The sequence below is a fragment of the Lepisosteus platostomus genome, chromosome 19 (genome assembly GCF_059453375.1).
Source record: "Lepisosteus platostomus isolate fLepPlt1 chromosome 19, fLepPlt1.hap1, whole genome shotgun sequence".
Taxonomy (NCBI): Eukaryota; Metazoa; Chordata; class Actinopteri; order Semionotiformes; family Lepisosteidae; genus Lepisosteus; species Lepisosteus platostomus.
The window spans coordinates 3,717,265-3,742,937 of record NC_142629.1 but is presented as its reverse complement, the minus strand read 5'-3'; the positions used below and the strand labels follow the sequence as shown (position 1 = coordinate 3,742,937).

At 36.5% G+C, this 25,673-nt stretch overlaps 1 protein-coding gene across 27 annotated transcripts in view; it reads right to left on the bottom strand.

Moving 5' to 3' along the window:
• The window catches only part of rbfox1 (RNA binding fox-1 homolog 1), a 644,752-nt gene that overhangs the window by 191,510 nt on the left and 427,569 nt on the right, over window positions 1-25,673 (bottom strand). For all 27 annotated transcript variants that reach the window (XR_015928571.1, XR_015928572.1, XM_088613235.1 and 24 more), the window contains one exon: window positions 20,389-20,430. Coding sequence is in view for 25 of the 27 variants with exons in the window: in XM_088613235.1 (XP_088469361.1) it covers window positions 20,389-20,430 (42 nt within the window). In the remaining 2 variants the exon portion in view is untranslated. The remainder of the gene's footprint in view (window positions 1-20,388; window positions 20,431-25,673) is intronic.

Sequence of the window (25,673 nt, the reverse complement as noted above, 5' to 3'; positions counted from 1 at the left end):
TTCTTCACACATCAGACCCTCAAAATCCTGAATGTGGACAATGATCACAAAGGTACTTTCATAGACTTGCAATGCATCATATGCTGCACTTGTTAGATAAAATAAAGATTTGGATTGTGCACTGTACTGCATCACTTACAGTATGTGTTACTGGTTTAAGAAACAAAACGCTAAATGAGATTTCTTCTTGTTCAGCTCATCAGTATCAAATCCAGAGTGTGTCAAACCAAAAATTGCAATGCTATTAATTAAACGTTAACAATGAGTATTTTTAAACGTGACGCTCCTACTCATCTCCTATGATGGAGAGGAATCCTACTCTGTTGGGCCCCCGAGCAAGGCTCTTAACCCCAGCTGCTCCAGGGGTGCCATATAAATGGCTGATCCTGCGCTCTGACCCCAAGCTTCTCTCTCCCTCTCTGTGTCTCATGGAGAGCAAGCTGGGGTACGCAAAAAGACAAATTCCTAATACAAGAAATAAAGTGATCTTATCTCTTATCTCTTTTATTTTTGTTCCAACAGTGAACTTCCTTTAAATTTACACAGGTTCCCTCAACCAAAACTTGCACTGTGACTTTAATAGACCGCTCCCCCCCTCCTATCTTCAACCTGCATGTGTGTCAGTGAGGTGAACCCACACTTCACAGCTCTCTGAATTGAGCTAATGGCAATGCTTTTTCACTGCTGAGAATTTAATTAGCTCATAATTCTGTCACCAGCTCCTAAAATATTTATTTTCATGGAGTGCAGTTCCGTAACTTACGAATTAATGTAATGAAACTGAAAAGATTGTTGCTGATACGGCCAGATTTTATTTTTATTTTTTTTCAAAGGGCAAAAATAGTGAATTACTATGAAGGACCATTAATGTTTTGGGGCTTAATTTAATGCAGCACAGAATGATAAATGGTCACCCTGCTGTTAGAATCCACTTTCCATTCAAGGTTCAAATACAAACACAGTTATTTTGTCATAACACATCTTAGGTGCATGACACAATAAATATATTACAAAGAGAAAGAAAGATCTGTAATTTGTAAATACTCACAATTTCCTTCAGTAGCATTTTATATGTGCACACACCAATACACATCAATACTTGGAACCCTTCAATTTTACTATTTGTAGTATCTATCTGCCTCCAACTGCTATAAATGCAGCTTCAATGCATGCAATGTTAAATTGTATAATCTATATTATTTAATTTATAGCAAACTAGTTATGTACCTAACATACACATAGGAAAAAGTGTCATTTTTATTTGTCTGTACTTCTGCTGTGTTTGTGTTACCTTGATGAAGTATACAGTGATACTGTAAAGTTGTACCATTATCAGTAATTTAGTCACTCATTCATGGTTCAAGACTGCTTCATCTTATAGTGGGTCATTAGGTCAAGGGTCAAGGGTTGAGCTAAAGCATTTAGACAGGTCAGAAGGGATGCCAGTCCATCACAAGGCACACACATAGAGAACATTTTAGAGCAACTCATGAACCTACAGTACAAGGAGAATAAGCCCATGTGCCTCAGGACAGATATTGACCAAGAACTGCCACAACACCATGTCAGCCAACAAACATTTATGACCTTCTCAATTTTTAAGTATTAGGTAGGTCAGATTTTGTTCAGAAAAAATGTGTGCTGAACTATAAAAATGATAACGCATCTTGATATATATTCTTATCTAATGAGATACAAATATATTTTATTCAAAGCTTTGGATATATTCATACAGTTGTCTTATAAAACATCAAACCAGTTATATTCACAAGTCTTTGAAGGGAATTTACATTTTTTTTTGTCTCTCTTTGGGGCTGTATTCCCGGATCACAAAGCAGCTCTACAGTTAACAGGTCCTTTTAAAAAAGAAATATTCAGTCCTCTTTGTCACACACAATGCTTTATCACACCCAAATCCCAAGCAGCAGAAAGAGATCAGTAAGGCTTCCTGGTTCTGAGCTTTCTGAGGAAGACCTGCTTTTAGTGTCTGTTGACACCAGGCAGTAGGCCCTAATTCTATTAAAGCCCAGTCTCCTCTGATCAATGAACAGTTGCTTTGGATTTAATTTTCTGTAAAGATGATCTATGTTGACTGCTGCATCTTATGAAAAGGCTCAAGACCAGGAAGACCTCTTGCTAAATAAAGATGTAACTCCAGGAAAAGAGAGCTTGGAGCACACATGGAAGTTTACATGTACAGTACTTACATATAAACTTGCAATTATTCTGCATGCATATTTAACTATGATCCTATTAGTACTGTATATGTACTGTATATTAATTGTAATATACAATATAGGGTACACATTCACTATATGCTAATTCAAGGAGGGAGGATGTCATAAGTAGGATACTCCCAGAAGATCCGGGAGACTTGGGCTGTCTGCTTTCAACCATATGGCCTCTCCAGCAGAGTCAATATGGAATCGAAGCATTTCTCGGCTGACGTGAGAAAACGCCAACCGTTGTTGGATTCTTGTGACTCGCACAATTTCCAAAGAGAATGTTTCATCTTGAAAATATACTGTCACGTGTGAGTGCAGCTAAGGAGGTGATAGCTTATTAAGTGGTTAAACAGTGTGATTTTTGTCACAGTCACTATTGTTGAAGATACAGGTTTATTCCATGCTGAAAAGAAAAGAGACATAATGTTTCAGCTGTGGAGCCTTCCTCAAGTGGCCAAACCTGAAGAAGGCTCCACAGCCGAAATGTTGTGTCTCTTTTCTTTTCCGCAGGGAATAAACCTTTACCTGTATCTTTGCAGCCTAAGAATGCTGATGCAGCTCCCTACTTGCGTCGCTGAAGACGGTTCATTGAATGAGACGACAAGATGTTTATCCACAGGTTTGAAAGAAAAGATGCCTTCATATTGACAAAGCTAGGTCTTGGCATAGCTCAAGACAGTATTCCAGTAGCCATAATGAATAGTTCACATTTAGATAAACAGTTTGCAGTGCAACTACTGAAAATCTAGCTATCTGTTGGGGTGTCTGCCTGAGTGTTGTCCTGTCAATAGAGGCACAAGTGCAATTACACACAACCAGGTAATTCGATGTGAATGCAAGTATATAAGATGCTTTCCTCCATGAAATAAAGCTCAGGTGTCTGGTAATTTTCCAATATTTGGTTTTACAAGCAGCACTATCAGAAATACCCTCTTTGTAGTTTGATGGTATTTCCGTCTAATATGAACACACCTAAAGATTAAGTAAACTGAGGAACATTTAAAACTTTGCTTGGAAAAATTCCTGAAGAAGATTTTAACGTAGTCAAATCAACTCAACTCATTACAAAAATCAAACTTGGACCAAAGTCTCACAACTGGAAAGGAAGTTGCATGGAGTTACAAAGTGTACCGTAGGTTTTAAGCATTTTACAGAAGTGAGGAGTACATACTGTGCCCAAAGTCAGGGTTTTGCTTTCCTCTACCATCTACAGTAGATGCTTCCTAAATATAATTTAAGTAAGATTTCAACTTCTCAGAGATCTATTTACGTATAGATCAACAAAATAATATTTTGCTGTGCCTCTACAGGTTTTCTCAAAATTTAGATGAAAAAATCTGCACACAGAATAATAGCCTTTAATATGTTTTAACTATACTTGTTATTAATTATTCAGTTCAGAAAGATAAAGATCTTTAAGGGTTATGGAGACTGTGTAAATTATGAAGACCTCCAATAAACTGGGTCCTCCAGACAGGCACAGTATATACAGTTTATTCTTTAAAAAGTAGCTAAGTGTTTTCTCTGATGAGAGAGATGACATTCAGGACAGATATGACAGAGATTTTTGTTACAGGTCAGCAACCATGCCTACATATGAACAAGCATTTAAAATGCCAAATCCATTCATTATGAAAATGTTATATATTGATTTGTCATACAATGTAAAAGCCGTTCAGAAGGGTAATTTTAAAATCAATGCAGCATTGCTTCATTTACAATACCAGATTCATCAATACCTTTCTTCATCATTGACCGATTTGTGAATATTACATTTGCAGTCTTTAACAGAAAGCAGGTCAAATATAATTCTAATGCTCCCCAAAGGGTAAAATTGTCAGTTTTCAAATATAAATGCAAAACAGTTTAGGACTCATATGAAAAGTCATTTGTGTTGTACAGTATGCAGTAACAAAAAAAAAAACATGTAGTAGGGATGGTGGTTTGAAAACGTTTGTAAAGGACAGATGTTTGCAAATGAAGTAAGAACACGATAAGAAGTAAGAAATAAAGTAAGAACATGATACATGTATAAAGTGCTTCATAAACTAATTCCTTTTTACATCTCATTCAGAAAAAAGTAGGCTTTTCATTTCCTTTCTGAAATATGTGCAATACAAATATGTACACTATATTTATTCTGTTTCATGTTAAAAAAGGTGGTTACTGATCAAATACAGCTTTACACCTATTACAAAAGAATATAAAACAAAAGATTTTTACATTTCAGAGGGAGAAGTACAATGTCAGACAGACACAATCAATCGATCACTGCATAATTATTATTGCAAATGATCTATACCCATTATGCAGTCCTTAAGGGGGATTTAATCATGCAGTAAGAACATCAATAATATGATCTAGTTTGCTTCCTGCATTTCTGTATCAACAGCCTTTGTTAAGGTTTTGTGATGCATAAACATACAATCCTATTACTATGTTCTCTATAGTCAACCAGTCCCACAGACTCACAACAAACAGATAAAATATACATCAGCTCATTGCAGTCACACGCATTCACTCAAAAAAAACACAATGCCTGCCCATGCACATACTGTATTGTTTTGAGGAGTTCAAAAGCATAAGCATTCTATATGAATTCAGAGTTTTGTTTTTAGCAGCCTCAAGTGATGGAACTCCAAATGGAATGCACTCATGCACATCTCACTGTTAAGAGTCCACTTCTGTGCTGTACAAATGAATGTTGCTCATCACATTACCTCATTTCACACATTTCCTCATTTTAAAAAACAAAATCTAAAAACTTAAAATGTTTACATACAGTAACTAGGCTTCCTACCGTATTTTGATTGCATACTGTATGTACAGAATCTAAATATTTCCTTGTATAAAACCACCGACATTCTTACCTTATTTAAAGGCATCAATTCTTTGTGCTAGCAAGGCTGAGACAAACTATGATGTTTTCTTTCTTTTAAGATACTTTAATTAAAAAGCTCTTTTTATATCACTGGATATCTGTTTCCTGATCTCATATAATGATTACTGAACAAAATGTCACAGAATTTTATTTTCACTTTTTATCACAGTTTAGAAGAAATTAGAAAAGCTTCTCTACACAATAGGTGTAGAGAAGCATTTCTAAAAGGTGTCATTTTGTAAATGGGAGCTATCCATGGTTTATCCATAACTGCAGTCCTAAAGGTAGCCTCCAGTTAATCCTAAAGGCAGTAATAAATGCACTAAGCTTTTGTGAATCACATGTGAATTGAAATTAATGAAGTCACATCCAGACTGTCAATTTTAAGACAAAACTGACCTTTAGGAATTACTAAATGTGATAACATAATAATTAAGACTAGCATTTACATTTAGATGAAAGTAGACAGAAGACAAATGTTAACCTTTACAAATCAGTCTATTCTAACTCTCACTTAATGATTTAAATCTACTACCTCTTTAAGAATCAGATTTCCCCATAACCACTCCAGGAAAAGGTAGTATATTAGCATTACACTTCAGGCAGAAACTATGATGACTTTTTCCAGGCATGACTACAGGTGTTGAGTCCTTCTTTATGTGTCCAATTTTCCTATCAGTGTTTAAAGAACATTTCTTGACCATTCTGAAATATAAACTTAGCTTAAGTTTTACACTTATAATTATTACTATTATTCAAAATGCTGTTTTTGAGTAACAAATTCTAGTACAGCACGTAACAGTGAAATGTTTTTCTGACTTTTATAAGCAGAAGCTCAGGAGTGCTCTGTGCCCCCTTTGACATTTCTTTAATCCATTTCAATAAATATTTCATGCCAAACTTCTTATTCGCATTCCTAAAGCACAAAAACCGTCTTCAGAACACGAACATACAATATTTTTAGAATTGTAGTAGAGGCAGTTTTGGCAGAAGGATTGGAGGTAGAGTTGACAGAAAATCACTAACCCCCAACGTTCAAACTCATTTTTATACTGTTTGCTGTTCTGGTCCAAATTCTACTCAAAAAAAGAGAATACTTTAAAATAACCTTCAATGGCTGGATGACAACTTCAGATCAATTACCTACTAGAAACAAAATGAATTGGATGTGCCAAATAGCCCTCCTCTCATTTGTAGCTTTTATGTTGTTAAGATACAGTTCCTCTGTCCACTTCAAAAATGTTGGGCAAGATATATCTAAATTACCTGTACCCTAAAAATCCTCAATAATGCTTTAATTTCCTCTCCTATATTCCTGCAAAGAAAAGCTGCGTAAATGAAAATATTCTGTTAATTTTCTGAATTAGTGTGAAGAATTCTTTTGAATTGATTACTTCGCGCGTTAGTGATTATTCTGCTGACACTAATGTAATTTAATTAAATGTAGGGTTATAATAACAAAAGAGGGAACAAAGCCTAACCACAAGTCTAATGAATGTGGGGAAAGGTAGGACAGAGCTGCAAAATTTTAAAGGGAATCTCCTGCGATTACAAATCGCACTCCCAGGTGTGGCTCTAATACTGCTGGGGGCGCTGTAACTGAGACTCAATCCACCCCATTGTATGCAAAGGCACACTGACTGTAATTTCATGCACACACTCAATAAAGTGAGACGCTTAATCCAGGCTGCTTGCCACCATGTAATGCTTTGCTTTCTTTGTCGCAGGCCTGAAAAATCTCTCATCCTTGCCGTAACTCGCTAAAGGTATTATCACTCATTTCACTCAGCTTCTGCTTTTCACTCCTACGGTACCTCTTTTTTTTCTCTCTACAAGCCCCCCAAAACGGTGACCTTTGGAACAGTGACATCCCACACACGTGACAGATGGGGGGGGGGGGGGTTCAGGTTGGCAGATGCCCGAAGGCTCTCTCATTTTCCAACCAGAGCAACCTTCCATTTGAACAATCATGGGGTCTTTATTCCGTCCCTTCAATAAACCGTACAGTACATACCGTATCCATCCTTTTCTTTAAAATAAAAAGTCCTGAAGGTGCTCAAAATTGAAATCAGCGCCACCCTTTATAGAACTGTTCTGCATTTTGTTACGCCTGAATGTACTGTAGGAAGTGCGTTGGGGTGGCTGTGTGAGAGCTCATAATAAAAGGTACATATTTATTCAGCATCAGCAGCTGTGCAGACGGCAACAGATTAGGAAGATACATGTTTTATTCAGGGTCCCTGTGGAAAACAGAATGAGGATCATTGAGGCTTGTAAGGCACATGCAATTTAAAGGCATTTTTAGAAGAGATTTCTATTAACTGAATACCTGAAGAAATGTACTGAAAGTTCAGCTTCGCCAAACATGGTGCATCTACGAGCACTGCTCTGGTATGAAGAGATAACACAGTTTCTTTTCTTTTTTTTTTAGCTCTTTTTTTTCAAAAAGAAATCATCAACATATTTAGAAAAACGGTTGCTTCCTTTAAATGAGCAATGCACGGTGATTTAAAAGAAAATTAGCACTCGACATCCACTAGTTCTCCCCATATAAAAGGATAATTTTATTTAGTCTTCTTCTAACTATAAGGGATTATTCATAATCCAGCAGCTCCAGAAGAGCCCCAAAAAATAAATAAAAAGACAGGAATGGAATCCAAAAACAAATGTAGAAAGAAGTAGACGTATCACTCCATTTCAATTCTTCCTAAAAGGTTTTGATTATACTTTATAGTTCTTTGCTCTTCTCAAATATCTCATAAGACGAAAATCGTAATTTCATTCTGAAGTCTTTACAAGCATGTTAAATTGCACCCTACGAACACAGGAATTAAGGGGTGTTGGTAATCGCAGCTGACAAGGAGCAAGGGGTATTTTATTTACAGTGTACATAAAATCACCAAGTTATTAAATCCCGGCTTCTGTTTGAATGGCAGAACTTCTTCAATAAAACCCCCTTCATTGAAATTTTGGCTTTTTATAGAAAATAAGAAAGAACAACATGACCTGAGTTCAGAGGATAAGTGGTTCCCCTTCACAAACCCTCGAGACAATTGGAGAGCTTGGCACGTCAACACCCACAGCAGTAGCACACAGTGCAGGGTGACACCACACTGGCCATTCAACCGCAGTGCACTTCACGCACGGGTTAGCGCTGAGGGCACCCTTTATCAATCAGTTAAACAAAGTGTTTGGATACCTTTCACTGCCAGTCAGCTCATAAAGGAATAGGAGCCATGCCCGGCTGTGGAGAGATCCTTTACCGAAAAATCAGCCAGTGTTATAATCAATAAGTGGTAACTGCACCCATGCCGCTACACAGAGATCATAATGATCTCCAAACTATTCCCATCAAACAACCCGGTTTTTACTGGTGATCCTCCCATAAGACCAGTTAACTGAACTCATGCCGGAACAGGATTACTAACAGTATCTAAAATAAGATTTTGCCGTTAATTATGATGATATGACAAGTAGGATCTCTGCCAGTTTGTGACCTGATTGACCACTTAGTTGAACACCCAGTGCTTTTAGCATTCGCTAATTCCATACAGTTGTGAACGACTTCTTATTCGTCTTATTCGCAACCTAAATTGTTCCCAAATCGTGAAAGTTCTCATTACAAACGAGCTTGTGGATGAAACGATACCTTCACTTCCCTCAGATTCACATGCAGCTTTTACAGTTTTCATTTCAGAAAATGACCAAATAAAAAGGAACTGTTTTTTTATGCATACACCATAAAAAATGATGCTGATTAAAGAAAGCGAAATAAATGTATTTTAAAATCAACTTAACTTTCTTTTAAGACGCGACTGACTCCCGAACACAGATTTTCAGAGTCACTGAAGACTGGCTTCTTGCCGTCTTTACATTGCATAGAGTATACAGTTCAGAACAGTCCTGTAATTTCCACTATCAGAAGTACTATATACAGTACACCTACTGTATGCCCATTTCATTTTGTCTTTCCATTATTTTTATTGGACAGGAAGAAGTCAGTTAAAACCAGACAAAAAAGAAATGTATATCTTAAATCATTTATGATCTATTGGACTGCCCAGATTAGAGATGAACTGGTCAGCAGAATTATGCGCTGATGCCACAAAGCATGATTTCCTGCTGCTGTAGAGGGGGCCGCTGACGGACCACACAGAGAAGGATTCGCTGCGATACGCATTTTACTAGCGCAGTGGGAACAAAATTTAGGAAAGGGTCCCCACAAAGATAGTAACACCTGACAAACAAATTATGGATTATAAATGACTTTATTTTATTAACCAAATGATGGCTTCTTTTAAGCCTGTAACCCCCCATATACTTGGTTTGGGTCTGTTTTCATCCCATGTTATAGCAGTAAATGAAAATCCTCTGCCTGTGGCCAATGGCTGGGGGAACAGAAGGCTCTAGTTGAGGTAAAGAGGCAAGACATTTTAGTATCTGCTACACCATCATATTGACAAACTCCCAAACCTTCGTCTTTCATCAAGTCCTACGAAATAAGAGCGCCTCACCTTGAACAGATGCAGACCTTTCTAAACCTTGTACTATAAGTAAAAAGGGAAAGGTAGGCTGCTTCATTCTTACTTTTGAAGATTATTAAGGCACTAGTTAATATTAATGAATGCATTAAGGCATGATTAATTATTCCAGCAGAATTTCTTTAACTGCCCTGAAAATGCTACAATTAACACGAACCTGCACATCCCAGATTTTTAAAAATATAGTACATACAGTGGGTAGATCCGACCACCAAAGCTTATTTTACTGGTTTGCCCTTTTACTGTTTAATTAAAGTGACAAACCATTTTCATTTCTTTGTTCATCCAATAACTCTTTGAATACTGTAAGGATAAAATCAATGCTAAGTGTTGGCAAACATCAACTGCACGTGTTTGATATAATTACGTAGTTCTGTGAATCACATTTCCGAAAACAATGAACTGTTAATATCCATTTCCTTCTTGAATTTACAGCATTTTAAAATGTCACATTAATACACGCTGAGAATGCATACACTACCTCTCATCGTGTTCACAAGCCTTTCATTTAAAACTTGTCAAAACAGAATTTCTTTTTGCACACAATTATCTTCAGACTGTTGAATAAAAAAAAATTCAATTTGTGTTTCTGTGTACTTTGACTGAGATTTAGTCAAAACCAATTTAATGTGCTTTCAGCAGGAGTTTATAAGCCAAATTGTTTGTGCGATAAATTTAGATAGTCTGAAAATGTTAACGAAGAAGGAGCTTAATAATGACACAATGTTACAATAACTTCAAGTGTAGGTAACAATGTTAAAATATTTTAACTGTAAAGTTATAGTCAATATTATATTTTTCATTATAAAGATGTGAAATACCCATCTTAAAGCTCCATACAATAATACAGATAAAAAACAACAACAATAATCATAATAATAAAAATTGTATTTTAATGTCAGCTCTTTAAGACAAAAAGCAGTCGTCCTGAAAGAATGCCAAACTTTCAAATTTTTGACAAAGAAATTTTAATACGGAAACATGTCAGCATAATGTTCCGTTCTAAAAAATAAAAAAAGCACATTTTGCACTAGTGCCCTTCATACATAATGAACCAACTCCATTCCTTACCAGAAACTGTCATTTTCATTAAATATGTATTCTATTTTTTTAACATCCTGGGAAAAAAAAAAGCAAGCCGTATCTCAAAGTGACTTATATTCCACTGCTTAATATGAAGAATACACTAAGCGAAAATTGAAGATTTTACGGTTCTCACAGAAAATGAACATCAAGAACAGATAAATAATAGTCTTTTCATTCCACTGAAAGTAAACCTTTTTGTGACCTCTCTTATTCTATAAGGACACTATTTTTAAACTCAGCAAAAAAAAAATCCTAAGCATGTCTGTAATGCTATTGTTGTTAATGCATCTACTACAGTATGTCTATTACTAGGAGTAATAAGAATAGTGAAATTAGATTCTACTGTACTTTTCATCAGCATTAGGAAACAGGTTGTGTTCCAGAACAAGAATGGATAATTTTAGCCATACCCATTTGAAACTTTGAAATCATCATCCAAAAAAATGCAATTATGATGCACAGTCCCTTTAAAATTATTAGAGCAATGAATCAGATTTAATAGCATTTGTTTTAGAACCCATTACTGTCAACATAACCACTAAAACCTAATTTAACACCATTGTATTCTGCCAGAGGAGTCCAGAATTGAAACTCCAATGTGAGGTACTGTATGACATGAAGACATACAGTACCTAGACACACATACAGAATTTACCTGTGGATTCATCATAAGCCCCACCTGCTCAGTTTAGTTCAAGTTTAAGAGTAGTTACAGGGAACGCTGTAATCAACAGTACCCAACTCACACTCTTTACTCTGCTTTTGAGCTTTGTGCTGTGCCGCCCTGCTTGGGGTACACAGTGGCTCTTCTGAAAGAACCGTAATCCCTTCTTAAAAGTACATTTCTAACATTCTTCGCTGTAACAAAAAGCATTTCAAAAGAAAAGCTTTTAAGCGCTTTGAAATTAGTGCTTTAAAAAGGTGCTACATAAAATATATAATTTTTATGAAAGTTTGTTGGGGAGGACAGATAGAATAATACCCGACTTCCAGCACAATAGCAGAAAAATGTCATTTAGAAGTGTTATTGTTTTCTCATATGCACCTGTGTTAAAGAGTAAGGAGACTGAATAAAAAAGGACATGAAATAAATCAATTTCATCCTTAGTTCGTTCTGGCTACACCTGTAGCCAAAAATCAACAAAAGAGATTTCCCTTTATTTTTGAAGTAACATTTCTGATCTAATGGCTTCATCAACAATGTGAAAATAAACATTTCCTCTTACAAAGATGTGTAATGAAGCTGCGATTTTCTTGCTCGTCGGAAATTTTGTAATTCAGTTTGCCCTATCATGCTGTTCATTCCAAGTTAGGTGTAATTAGCGATTGCAACAGAATGTACATACTATGTAACCGCGTTGTGTATCGTTACTGCTAAATCTATCACACTAACCACATGTCAATTAAAAAAGGGCCAGCTCTATGAAATTATCAATGTCACAGATGTACTGTAGTGTCACTCAACGGAAAAACACACTGTTACGTTTTTAACAAAGCAGATGCAACCAGCCTGAAGCTTAGTGAAAGATATCAGTAAATTAACTTGATATATTTCTTTTTATTTGCTTGCCCAATTAAAACTAAACAAAAGCTACTCTTACTTATTAAAGGAAATAAATGGGCATTTTAGCAAAAAGGGAATAAACAGTATACTGGTGCTTCATCGTCAAAGGTAACGAAATCAGAAATTCTTTATTCTAATCTTCATTTGCTGTTTTATTATATCACAGCCTCGAAGATTTCTGAAAACACTTCACTGTTTTTCATTGGTTGGTGAATTCTAAAAACAAATGCATTGGCAAAAAGAACATCTCATACCCTTGTTTTGCGCTCGCAAGCGAGCACACATCAGCTTTTTTGCCTGCAGTTGTTTCATGTTGCTTGGGAAACTGTCTGAAGGGTAAAATTCACAGAACATGAAAGAAAAAAAGAACTTCTTTACAATCTCCCCTTCAAAGAGTAACAGTAAAAACTCAAAACGCGAGATCATGGTGGTTCAAAACAAAACAAAATAAAACGAAAAGGTGTTTCACAAGGCTGCGATAATGGAATAAAATTCTATTAAAAAGCCCTGATGCTGATATGACATGCAAAGCAAGCACAAGACCACTTCGAGCTTTTCTGTAGCCAGAACGGCCCATCTTACATTAAGCCAGTGGACTAATTTAGATTTGTTCAAAGCGATTAGCTTTCATCTTCTGAGAGTTCTCTCAGAGAAGAAGTCATCTGGGTGCTCTAAATTTACTGCATGACCAATTAACTCATGCAGAATTTTCTGAAGTAAGAATGATATTTAGTGATAATGGCAGGGAAAAAATAGTGAGAAGCCAAAACCCTTTTTACTCAGGCTCTCCAAAGCTTCCTTCTACCCTTTACTCCTGCAGTTATCAATCAATAAATCATTTCAGAGTTCTGGTATATTCTATCGGTCACAGGAAAGTTATGCAAAACCTTCAGAGAATTATTAAACTGGTTTCTCTAGAAAAAAAAATGCTCGCACTCTTCCCTTTGAATGGCTTGAAATGATCTCCACCACACTACCGCTCAGACTGTAATCTCAGTCAAATGTACCCCTCCAGTGTGACAGGTACCTATTACAAGATGATGCCCACTAAGGCATTTACACTCTGGAGTGCTTACAGCTTAATCCAAAGGTTAAAGGCATTTTTTGTTATATTTTCTGCAGCTTTATGCTGGGTGGCTTTCTTCAGAAACTGATGTACTGTACAGTGAGTAAAATAAATGTATACAGTATCATAGCCTCTCACAAATTAGAGGAAATCCTATATTGCACAAATCCTACAGTACATGGTCTGTCAGACAGCAGTAGTCTGAACATTCAGGTTTTGGGGACTCTGAAAGTCTCATTTACATGTGTATTTAGATTAACATAAAATTAACTACAATATGCACTTCAATTTCACCAACACGTACTGTAAAGGTAAAAAATGAAAAGAAAAATAATTAAACTATTTATTACAGCAAATTTGTAGTAAATAATTATATTGATCTATGTACTTCAAAAGAATTAAAAGTAGTCTTTTTTTGCTAATGCTTTCTATTTAAATACTATTTTTTTTCATATAAAAAATCAAGTAAAAAAATGCAAACACAGCAAAAACAGCAGAAGTATGAAGAACAGGAACAGAGCTACAGGCACACAGTACTAACAAAACACTTTAAATCTGGCGTTATTTGTCACACCCCGGTCAGTCTTTAAAATAATGAAATGCAAAGCAGCAATACAGGCTTGATCAAAGACAACATCAGCACGTACTCATTCTGACTAGTGGAACACAATGTGTGACCACTTCAATCTTCAATCTCTTTACAGAAAAGGGAAGAAATGGAGGGGATATGAGCACCCCAATGTGAATGGCAAACTACTATTGCAGCTGCAGTCATAAAATTGTACAGCTTAATATACCCAGCAGCTGAAAGCATGCCTGCTTCTGTCACCTAAAACACTATGACCAATAGTCAATAATTTTGTAACAAAAAAAGGCACGGAGATAAATACTACCTACCCACAAATACATCATCATCTTGAAAGAGGAATCAAGGGTTCCCGACAGTGAACAGAAGTCTCCTTACTTTATCAAGTTCTTCAGCTATGATATTGAAACCAGTGGGAAGATGCTCTTGCCTTTTTCTGTCAAGTGCTCACAGTTCTCTTCTTTTTATATAAGAAATTTTTGTTTATTAGAATGACACTTGTTCAGCAGCTCTTCTGGCGCGTGGGAAAAAAAATGCTTCTGGTTGTCTTTTTCTTCCCTTTTTTCTTTCTAACTCTGTCTTTCTCCCCCCCCACCTTCCCCTCCTCTCCTCTCACTGACAGCCTTGCTTAGGTAACAGTTCTTGGCGTGTCTGTTTAATGAGCAGGTCCGTGCACTAAGGCAGTCAAGTACAAATGTGCAAGCAAAAGTAAGCAAGGGGTGGTGTTGGAGAGGGTGGGGGGGACTCAGATACACATCCACATGCTCACACGGCACATATATACACATATATAAACACACAACCCCCCTGACAGCAGGCTGGGAATCCTGCAAAAGCAGAAAAGCTCCACTTTTAGGAATAAATGAGCAAGGCAGGATCCTTGAACAGCTCTTTACGTTGCTGTTGTTTTTAAAATGCCTGACAATTTTCCCAGCCAGGCGACGTTAGCTGGCCAACCGCTCGAAACCCCTGTCCCGTCCGTGGCGAAAATAAAACGACCCCCACTAGGTGACGAGAGGAGAGGAAGAAAAGGATTTGAAACAGGGAAAAAAAAAGGCGGAAAACCCGGGAAAATGGTCTCAGTCCAAATGCACGGTGAAGTGTAGAGCATGCAGTGCACACTGCTTGTGCGTTATCTCTTTAAATGCACTCCAGATAAAAGCTGTAACCAGTCAGGTCAAGGCCTCCCCAGTCTTTCTGCTCTAACTCTGAACTGCTCAGCATACCACACTTTTCTACAGCCATCTACTGACTCTCTGGTGCTACTGCTGCTGAACAGCACAGCTTGCTCTGCAGCTCGGCAGCAGGAGCGAGCGGCCCATCAATCCTGGAAGGTGCACACCAGGATTCATACGCTATAGAGCAGTGTGGCCTTCCTTTTTTCTCCTAATTTCGCCTCACGTTTTTCACTTAACCTCACTTATATACTTCTTCCTCTTCCGTCGTTACTCATAATATAAGTCTCATTAGACTGTACAATTTTATTTATGCCTGCATTTAAACAGGTTTTAATTAACATCTCTCTTTCCAGCCCTGTTAAAGCAAAATTAAATAAAGAAAAATCTAAAATAAGACATGATGTACTGCACTGCAGCTTGTCCGGAGCACAAGACACTACAATCTTTGTTTCCTGGTGTTGCCCAGGACACATTTTTTCAGATATGTTACGAATATTGAGACTGCCGTGCGTGCAAATATTAAGCACAAAAGCATATAATAGATTCAAACTTATATTTAGTATTATGCTCATTATCGAACATACTGAAGTCGGGATTAAATATAAAGTCAGTTGGTTAGAACAATAGCAAACCACTGATCCTGTAATTGCAGATGGGTAAAGAGATGAAATCTCTACTGATGACAATCTGCCACCCAGCTCAGAGTTTGTCATCTTTAATTTGCATATGAGCTGAAGTTATGATTTAGAGTTTTTTATTTGATCAAATGCACATGTACACAATGTTCATGCATTTATTCATTCATGAATAAAAATTATTGAAAAGGGTAGTCCCTATAAGGAAAAGCAGGCTTTATAAACCCATTTCGTAGGTTGATGTGGGACAACAATAAATACTTTACATCACTATGCTCTTTAAAATTAGAAATGTGCAGTCCTTAAAATTAAAAGGCCTTTTGAATAAGGCCTGCTTATGTGTCAATATACTTTAAATACTATATACTTTAGGGACAGTATGATAATACTTGATTTAACCCAGCTCAGAGTCCACCACATGAAAGTTATATATTAGACATTTTCAGTTTTCCTTTTTTCTTTTACAGCGGACTGATTTAAAAAAAAATGTAATATTAAATAGATTCACTTAATTCTGCATTGTCAGCAATGAGAAAATTGAGAACAAAAATAATTTGATTTTTTAAGGTGTTGAACTACTGTATTAAAATTCCACAAACAGAACAGTAACAATGCTTTTTAGGGATTACATACTGTATGTAAGGATGATAGTTTGATGCATTGAGATTATTATCATTATCATTAGTAGTAGTTATAAATAATTATGTTAGCCTTGGTAAATGTAGGGTACCTACATATGCAGATACAGTTATGCAAAACATTTTATGCAACAAATGCAAAAGATTTGGAATATTAACAAATATTTTGTGCATCTTTGTTGTACGAATAATATTAATATTTTTATTTTTTCAAAACATGACAAGTTTCACACACAGGTAGATTTTGTAATGAATGCCTCTCAGAAGTAAAATGAAATGTGGCAATAATATCAATACCTAATAATTACAGTAGTTAACAATTTAATAAAAAAATGGCCTCAACAGACAAGTCATGTTAAAATATTTAAACCCTCTTTCCAAGGGCTAACATTTTATTGAGTCAGCAAACACAACAGACTTCTATACGCAGAACAAAGATAAATAACATAAAATATTAAAAGCTACAATGGGAAACATAAACAATATAATACAACAAAATAAAAGGCAGAAATTTATTTTCTTGTTATTAAAAGATTTTTCTTAGAACTATACAGCAGGGCTCCTGAATGGCTCAATCGGTATGGGCTCAGTTGTTATTACTGGTCTGAGATCAGTAGGATGAGCCTGGGTCCTGTCACCAGCCAGTCATGACCAGAATATCCCAAACTGTTCACACAAATAGGGAAAGATAGGGCTGAAAAAATTCTCCTCATTCAACACAACAGCAATTCCTGCAGCCTGCAGGCTCACAATGGCATCTTTGAGAAATGACCCGCTCCTCCACTCTCTGCTGCTTCAGCTGTCAGGCAGTGAGGAACTCGCGATGACCATCAGTGAGAGACGACCTTCTCCTCCACTCACTGCTGCTTCACATGTCAGGCACTGCAGAGCTCTCTGTGACATCATCAGTGAGAGACAACCTGCTCTCCACTCTTTTCAGATACAGCTAATGATTTTGTCTTTCATTTTCACAAATAATATAAAAAAATGACACAACTTTAAATGCCTTCCATTTGTAACTTTTTGTGGTTGAACTTAATTTTCTTAAGTTCAACCAGAAAAAGAAGGACTGATTATATGCCCCAGACTTCCATTTTAACAAGCTTAAGAACACTAAAAAAATTCTGCAAAGCTTAAACCCTTGAGAGCTTTATCAACAAGTTCAATATGTGTCATTTTGAAGGACACTTAATATCGCAGGATGGCAAACACAAACTCTTGGTGTTGTACTCATTGCTAACTCAATGGTTATGCTCTCATAAAAAGTGGTGTTCCAGATGTTCCTGTCCTGGCCGATATTTAATAGAGCTTACATCTGGCTTCCTTTGCCTGAACCAGTTTTCCCTACCTTCCCCTAGTCCTATTTTATGAAAGATGGATAGTGTTTATCTCATATTTTGTCATATATCACTGCTAAGTAACCTTGCCTCTGGTGTGAATAACCCACATTAGAGCATAATAAATTATCTAGATATGTGTGCCAAACTACACTTTTCCCTGTTTTTGCTTATTAATAGATACAGGCATTAACTCCCAGTGAAAAACAAGTGTTCACGTAATACTGCAGATGATGACCATTTGAATTTCAACAATAGTTATCTGCAAACAGCAGTACTCCTGCAAATGGCGACTGCTGTTGATGAATCACTTGATACAGTTCACACTGCAGTGAATTTATCTGGAGAAAAAACAGGAGCTTCAGTAACAGCGCCGTGGACAGTGCGGGCTTATGATATTAAATGCAGAAGTTTTTTAGATGGTTTCACTTTACTTAAGCGTTGTACAATATAGATAAAAGCCTATTTTAATTTAGATATAACTTGTATAAATTTAACTTGGCTCATCATCAGAACAAGTGCTGGATTAATTCATTCTAAACTTAGGAGGTATGAGTTTTTTTGAAAAAGTAATCATAGTGAGGCAAAATTGAGTTTCTGCACAAACCAGAACGGTCACCTGACTTCCCTTTTGCTCTGCTGTCAGTACCTTGCTTGTACTGCAAACCTTAAAACATACTGCTGTCAAATTGCTTTGCTTTAGCATTTTCTGATACTGAGATTTCATACTGTAGATAGGTTTCAAAGCACCATACTGTATACTTTATACTTCTTGAGCATATTTAGCACTGTCACCGGAGACAAATCCTGCACCTGCACCTTAACACATGTTAACGAAAAAGAAGAATTGCATGTAGCCCCTAGACTGAACAGACGTGAATTGAAGAAAAATCTGAAACAAGATGCATCACCAGAAGAAATGGTTTTAGGTCATCAGGGAGCATGCCGGATTGCATATAGTTAACGAAGCAATAACCAACTGATGCTTCAAAACCTTTGAATCCAAAAGCTGCTCATGATATCACATCTACGGTAATGCTCAGAGTGCCACATCCATCTGTTTCCTTGCAACATTTATACAACTATCCTCATTGAGCTGAATTAAAAACAAACAAGCCAGCAGATGCAGGAGCAACTGTTTAGATGGCATTGCACGAATTGATACATCAGGGCATTAATCATTTTAGCCCCTAAATAAGTTACCATGCACTGATGCCAGTTTAAAGATTTTAAAATAAACCATTTATTAAATTACAAATATGTATAAAGATGCAATTTAGCTCTACCCGATATTGATCACTTCTTAAACAAATTAACCTGCACACTCTGAAATCGTAGATCTATCCTACACTAAAAGTAGCAATAAGATGTAGTAATTGCTGGGTGATTTAAATTTTAAAGGATATTGGAAACAGCCCTGCCTTGCTTCATCGAAATCCACTATTCAAGTAAAAAAGAAAAAAAAACACTTAGAGGGAAAATTCAGTGTTTCTTTTTTATGCATTGTGCTCCCACCAGACATGTTTGGATTATGGTTATACTTTACAGAGAAAAAGATTTGCTGCATCATTTCTAAAAGGGAACAAAGACATATTGACAAGCATGTGAGTCCGTATTAGTGTGTCACACAAAGAAAGCAGATGGAGATTTAAAAAAAGTACAGATGAAACGTTTACAGCACAAGTTAAAATAAAGCCCACAGTCCTTCAGGAAAAGCATGCAACAATAAATGCATAGGAACATTATACAGTACGTCCTATTTACACAGAAGCCTCATCATCGCTCGAGCTGTGAGCTTGATTCTGTGAGCAGAGCTGTCTGCACACTGCAACAGCAGGAACAGTGTGATCTCAGGACCCCACTGATTGCCAGTTGTACCCAGCTATACCACCTGAGCAGATTCCATACCCTGGAGCACTAACTCTTACCCTGGAGGCCGTCTTCCAAAAGTTGTTCACCAAGAGAATATAGAAAGTTGGTATCACTCTTTCTGGGGCTGTGAAATCAGCCCTAATGAGAAAAACCCAGCTCCTTCCACAAACATTTTAACATTAATCGCTGGTGTAAAAACCACAGCTCCTCACTTTCAAGCCAACACTGGGTCAGGAGTCAAATCAAAGCCTAGTCCCAGCCGCCATCTGCAAATTCCAAACTCAAACCCACACCAGCTGCATGGAGGGCACCTATCAATATGCATTTGTAAAAGATTTCAAAGACCCTGGTAATTACTTCAAAAAGATCTAGAAAAAAACTCCTGCACAAAATCAAAACCATTCGGAATGCAGACGCAGTGAAAACCTCGAGCATGCTATTTTTGCAGATATAAGTTTTCAGTGCGCATGTGTTTGACTTAAAAACATTTGCTTATTTTATAGAAACTGCTGAGCTACAAACCTTAGCAACATTGGTTTAAAATCAAAGAAAGCACAACATCTTCCCTCGAATTCAGGGCCACCTCGTAGCACTTAGTGGCCTGAAAAACAGCACTGTGGATGTCACTAACAATAGCATATTCAGTGCTTTAAATAAACATGACGGTGTGCTCATGGTCAGCCTTGAACCCAAGCTGGCCCCTTTTACTGCGGCTTGGGTTTATATACCCCTTGGCAAAAGCAAACATTTAATGCAAAAAAAAAGAAGAAAAAACTTACCCTTAGTTGCTCTCTGTCACAGCTCATTTGCTGTCTGGGAATCTGTCAAAAGAAATACAGCATCACTTAGAATTACATTCTCAATGGAGAGTATATCTGAAAGTCCCCACTGGTTATTAAGTATACTTTATTGGAAAGCCTTGCATTGTAAAATTGTTATTTCTTTGTGAGGAGATGCAATAAACAGACCAGTAACAAACACCTGATTTTTAAAAAGTGGAGCACTATATCTGGACATTTATAAGTTTCACATTCTTCAAAAACTGCTGTTCATGATAACTAAACCTCCAGCCACAACATACTGTAGCTCATATAATGTCCTGTAGGGCTTCTTTTTTTATATAACCTTTCTTGTGATCTTTTGTTCTCATGTCATTTACACTGGTCTTCCAAAACTGCACGATAACACCCTCTCACTTAAAAATGGATGAGGCTCAAGAGGCCCAAGAGGGCTTAGCAGGGATCATGTGTGAGTTTGAAGACTAAGTTCAAAACTGTAAAACATTGGAAGTGAAGACAATAAAAACCAGAAGGTACTGCTGAATAGAAGCAGTCAATAGTCGATTAATTGATAATGCAGGCAGGCAGACAAATATCATATCTGATAATTACTGTATACCATCCACTTGTAATGAAATACAAACAACTTTGTAAAAATACTGCAAATATAGAACAGATGACTTTATGTAATTGTGTCAATTGCAGTACTAAAATCTTGCACAGAATGAATGAAAAAGCTTATATTGATCTTATAGCTTGACCTTGGTACATGCCATTATTTTGTGGTAATAACTGTTTCATGCTCCCACTGTGATTACTCAATCGCAACTTTAAGAATAATTTCAATTTCTCAGAACTGGATCACTTCAGTGATTCCACATTTCCTCCAGCTATACTTCTGAGGCTTGGACATTATTATGTTTCTGGATTAATACATTTAACTATAATTAGTGATCTACATTATATAAATACCTTCCCTTATTTCTTCTCCCTGTTGAAAAATGTACAGTACATTTACACAGTTTTAGTCAAATTAAGCATCCATTACATTAGAATACATTTTAGAATTTTTAAAAGAAGAGATAATTACAAATAAGAAAAAAAATTAAAAATAGAATTGTCATAAGTTCAGTATTTTTAAACTTGAATGATAATTCACACAATGTAAAATCTGATACTCCATTATATAAACTCCGACAACTGAACGTTACTGAAACATTTTCCACATCATCCCCATAGGACTTGTATGCTTGTACCATTTAGCAGATTTTAGCTCACATTTAATGTTTGATACTGCCCACTTTTATGTAATTCTCTAGTTTGCTTTCTGTTGAAAAATGCTGGCTGAAAATTCACTTGTTATATATCTTATGTTTGTTACGCAACTTATTCTTTGACAAATTTATGAACGTGAATCACCAATCAAAAAAAAAAACAGCTGTGTTTTCTACTTGTGGTAGAAGGATTATCCAATACCTGTGTTTAAACTGACCTCTAAAATCAATGCCTTATAATGTTCTGAATACACATTAGATCTTTCCTTACTTCAAGTACTGTATAACATTTTACTACTGACTGCAAGTGTCAGTAATTGGCATAATGACAAATCATTACAAGTCAGACTTTATAGCAGCATGGACAGCACATCATTGGTGCCTGCATGTGTGTTTTCATAAAGACTCAAACAGCTTAGGAGATCTTTCTATGCATTAAGCTATTATGTCAATAGTCCACAAGTATTACAATGTCAAAATGTCTAGATTATAGAAATCTGAACATAAACCTTTGCTGTTATGTTCCATATCATTGTGTTTATTTTGTTAATTCAAAGAAAGCATTTAGCTTTTTAACTGTAACAGTTGCCCATTTGGTTTGACTTTTTAACACCTTTTCCTGAAAAAAATATAGTGTTACAGAGTAACAATTCTGTAATTGAGTCATCTGTAGAGAGAGAGCATGGAGAGACCCTAAAGAGGATTATATGACCTCAAAGACAGGGAGAAAAAATAAAAAGAAAATCTTCATATTTTCTGTGATCATGGCAAGAATGGACACATTAACCTTGGCTTTACAAATTACTCCCACATCAAATAACGGCTTGGCTGTTATTTAAGATTACGCGTTTCACTAAACAAAGTTATCTAATGACAAAATCAATATGTTTGTGCTTAAAATGCCATGATCATATGAACATCACTGCTTTCCAAAGGATAGAAAGTAAATGGATATGCACAGCACATCAATCCTTGTTTTATGTATGTCTGTAAAGGCTATGGAAAGAGTTGCATATGTAAAGCTAGGCTTTTTAATAACCTCTAATGCTTGTCAAAAACAACCAACTTTAAAGTCTGTTTTCATAAAAGAAAAGCATTCAGCTTCTCAGCTAATTAATGCCAAGTACAGACAGCAACAACAAAGCTGTATCCTGTATTAAAACTCATGTATGCATTCATTGCTGGTTTCTACTTTACTGAGAACCTGGAAAATCAATTTGGAATGTATGTCTGAAAATGAATAGTTTGATTGTATTGCAGGGGGCATATGTTTTTGATGTAAACAGCTTTTTGCATCGGTCTACAGAAACACACGAAACCTTGGTTTGGTGGGGGAAACAGGGTTAAGGGTTAACATTAAGGGTGAGCAGCTTAAATGAATCAATAACAATAGTCTTCAATCCTTTAAATATTTTATGGGGTTCGTAAAGTTTTATTTACTTGCAAACTAGCAAGTTTGGCCACATCCTGTAAGAGTAATACACAATTCATGAACATTTTAGAGTAAAACAAAGCTGAGGACGGAGTAAGTAGGAAATGCAGACTTCACATTCAGTAGCTGCACCTCTTTGCCCTTGTAGTATGTGTGTAATAGAGCCTGATATGTCACAAGGTCAGGTATCTAATTTAGCTTCATGGGAAACCCTGAATGGGTGAGGATTCAGTGCAATACAATGGGATACTACTGCAATCCAGACTACAGAGCGCTGGGCATAGAAGCACCATCACTGGATGCTGGATGTCTTAGCATGCCTGAGAAGGCTGCATAAAAAATGCCATTAAGTGGCACTCTGCTGACTACAGGCAAAAGAAGAGGCCGTGGAGAATGAGAATATTAAGCTGACGCAGAAGAGTGCATTCAACAGTATTGTTGGCTAAGAGGTGCATTGAAAAGACAATGCCATTTGTACATTGTGTGTTGCAAGTACTGTTCACATCTTACTCCTTAAATACAAAACTGCTTACAAAGCTCATTCAAAGCTCTGTTCTGAAGCTAAACAGATATAACAATTGATAGAGAAGGCTTTTTCCAGGGGTCACTGCACTAGTTTGCCATAACACGTTTTTTTTTCCCTACGTTTCTCAAATTTGAGCTTATTTTACATTGATTCTCGAGAGTTACAGAACCTTCCCTGTCTAATGTTCACAACAGAGGTGTGAAAAGGGTTTATATTCATGAAAAAAACTTGAGCCACCCAATCCAATTAAAACTGGCATCGGATTCTGAAAGGATTCTAATTAAATAGATAGCTTTCTGAATTATACAGTAAGGGATGTTTTGAAACATAAAACAATGATATTGGAACAATACTGGCTGAGCCAGCACAACAGCCCATAGACAGTGCAGAGTAAAGGATGTCAGAGATAATGCCTTTAAGTCTTATGATCAATATTTAAATATAAGGGCCAGAAAGGCTTCTACAACTCAGGACGCAGTAGATGCTCCCTTAGTTCCTCAGGTCACTGCACAGCAAAAAATAAGATAACCTGGAGTCAAGGCTTTGCAGAGTGAGATGGGTCCATTGCTCTAAATTAACCAATGGCATTTCCACAACCTGGAACAAAATGCCAACAGTTCCTGAGAAATGAAGGCATCCCTCAGGTACCAAAACTAACATCCTTTAGCAGGGAAAAATCAATTAAAACAGCAAGGCAAAAGGAGAATACAACCCACAAGATAAAAATGTTGTATTATACACAGATTTTTAAAGAACACAGATGTTATCATTTTCACAGGCTACACTGTTCTCCACTTACTGACAGAGGGATTGTAAAAGGAGTAAAAGTCCATTGTTCCAACAACAAAAACCAAAATACGCAATGGTGCAATTATTTGCTTCCTTCACATATGCACATTTTTATAAATATGTGTGTTGTCTTGTATGATCTTCAATGCATCGCACTGCACAGAAGTAGATTCACTGTCCACTACAGGTGGCATTCAAATATTCTGGCCATTCTTGGTCTTTTTTAAAGAATGCGTTATTTTAAGTAGAAATAGCCTTTTCTAATAATAACCCTCCTCTAACGTGACATTCATTAATATTTTCATGCATTGAAATTGTTACATTATGTGCCAGAATTAAGCAACAGAATAATCACTGGTATGATGCCTTGGCTTCTTGAGCTAAATTATACATTTCAGTTTCATGTTGGTGAAAGCCATTCTTTCACCTAGCAAGTTCTCACCCAACCAGGGCAGAATTATGATTGTGAACCTATTGGGACTGTGTGCAGGATCTCTGCTTTGGGAGTCCTTTAATCATCCAAGATCTGGGAGAACCCTGAAAACCAGCACTCTACCAGCACTCCAGACACAAAAAACTAGAGCAGTGTATTGTAATTCCTGGTGTTCCTCAGAGTGTGAAAGCAAAAAAGAAAAGAGAATAATTACCATTCACATGTCAATATCCAAACCTCTTGATTATGCTTGTAACTGACAGAACAGAGAGCTTGAAGTGTCATGTGGGGACTAATTGGGAGAGCTTTGCATTTCTTCAGTAGTTAAAGAGCCGTGCCTTAACAATTAGTGTGGCATTACACAACTCAAATAAGGGGTGCCTGTGAAGTTTTCCCTCACTCAACTCCTTCATGCACAGCTTCTGTTCTTATATATCTAAAAAGTAAACACCAGCCATTTCATATCATAATGAACAAGCATGTAATCTACATAAATTGCGCAACAGCACAACATTTCTAAAAACACCAGAACAAAAAGGTCATTTCTAGCAACAGATTATACATAAAAAGGTGGGGGTGCCTATAGGATTCACTGCTGGTCCTCAGACTGCAAATGGAGCACCAAACTCTCCAAGCTAACAAAAAGGACAGGAAGCCCTGCGTATGTTACAGAGGAGTTCAAGAGATGATCCAATTTTACACTCATTCAGAAACATCGTAACATTTATGCTACAATTGTGAAAAATATATTCTCCACTATCCTGGCCTTTAATCAACCTCTCTACCTTATTAGGAGACAGGAGTTTTGAGGAATCAGAGATCACACATGCC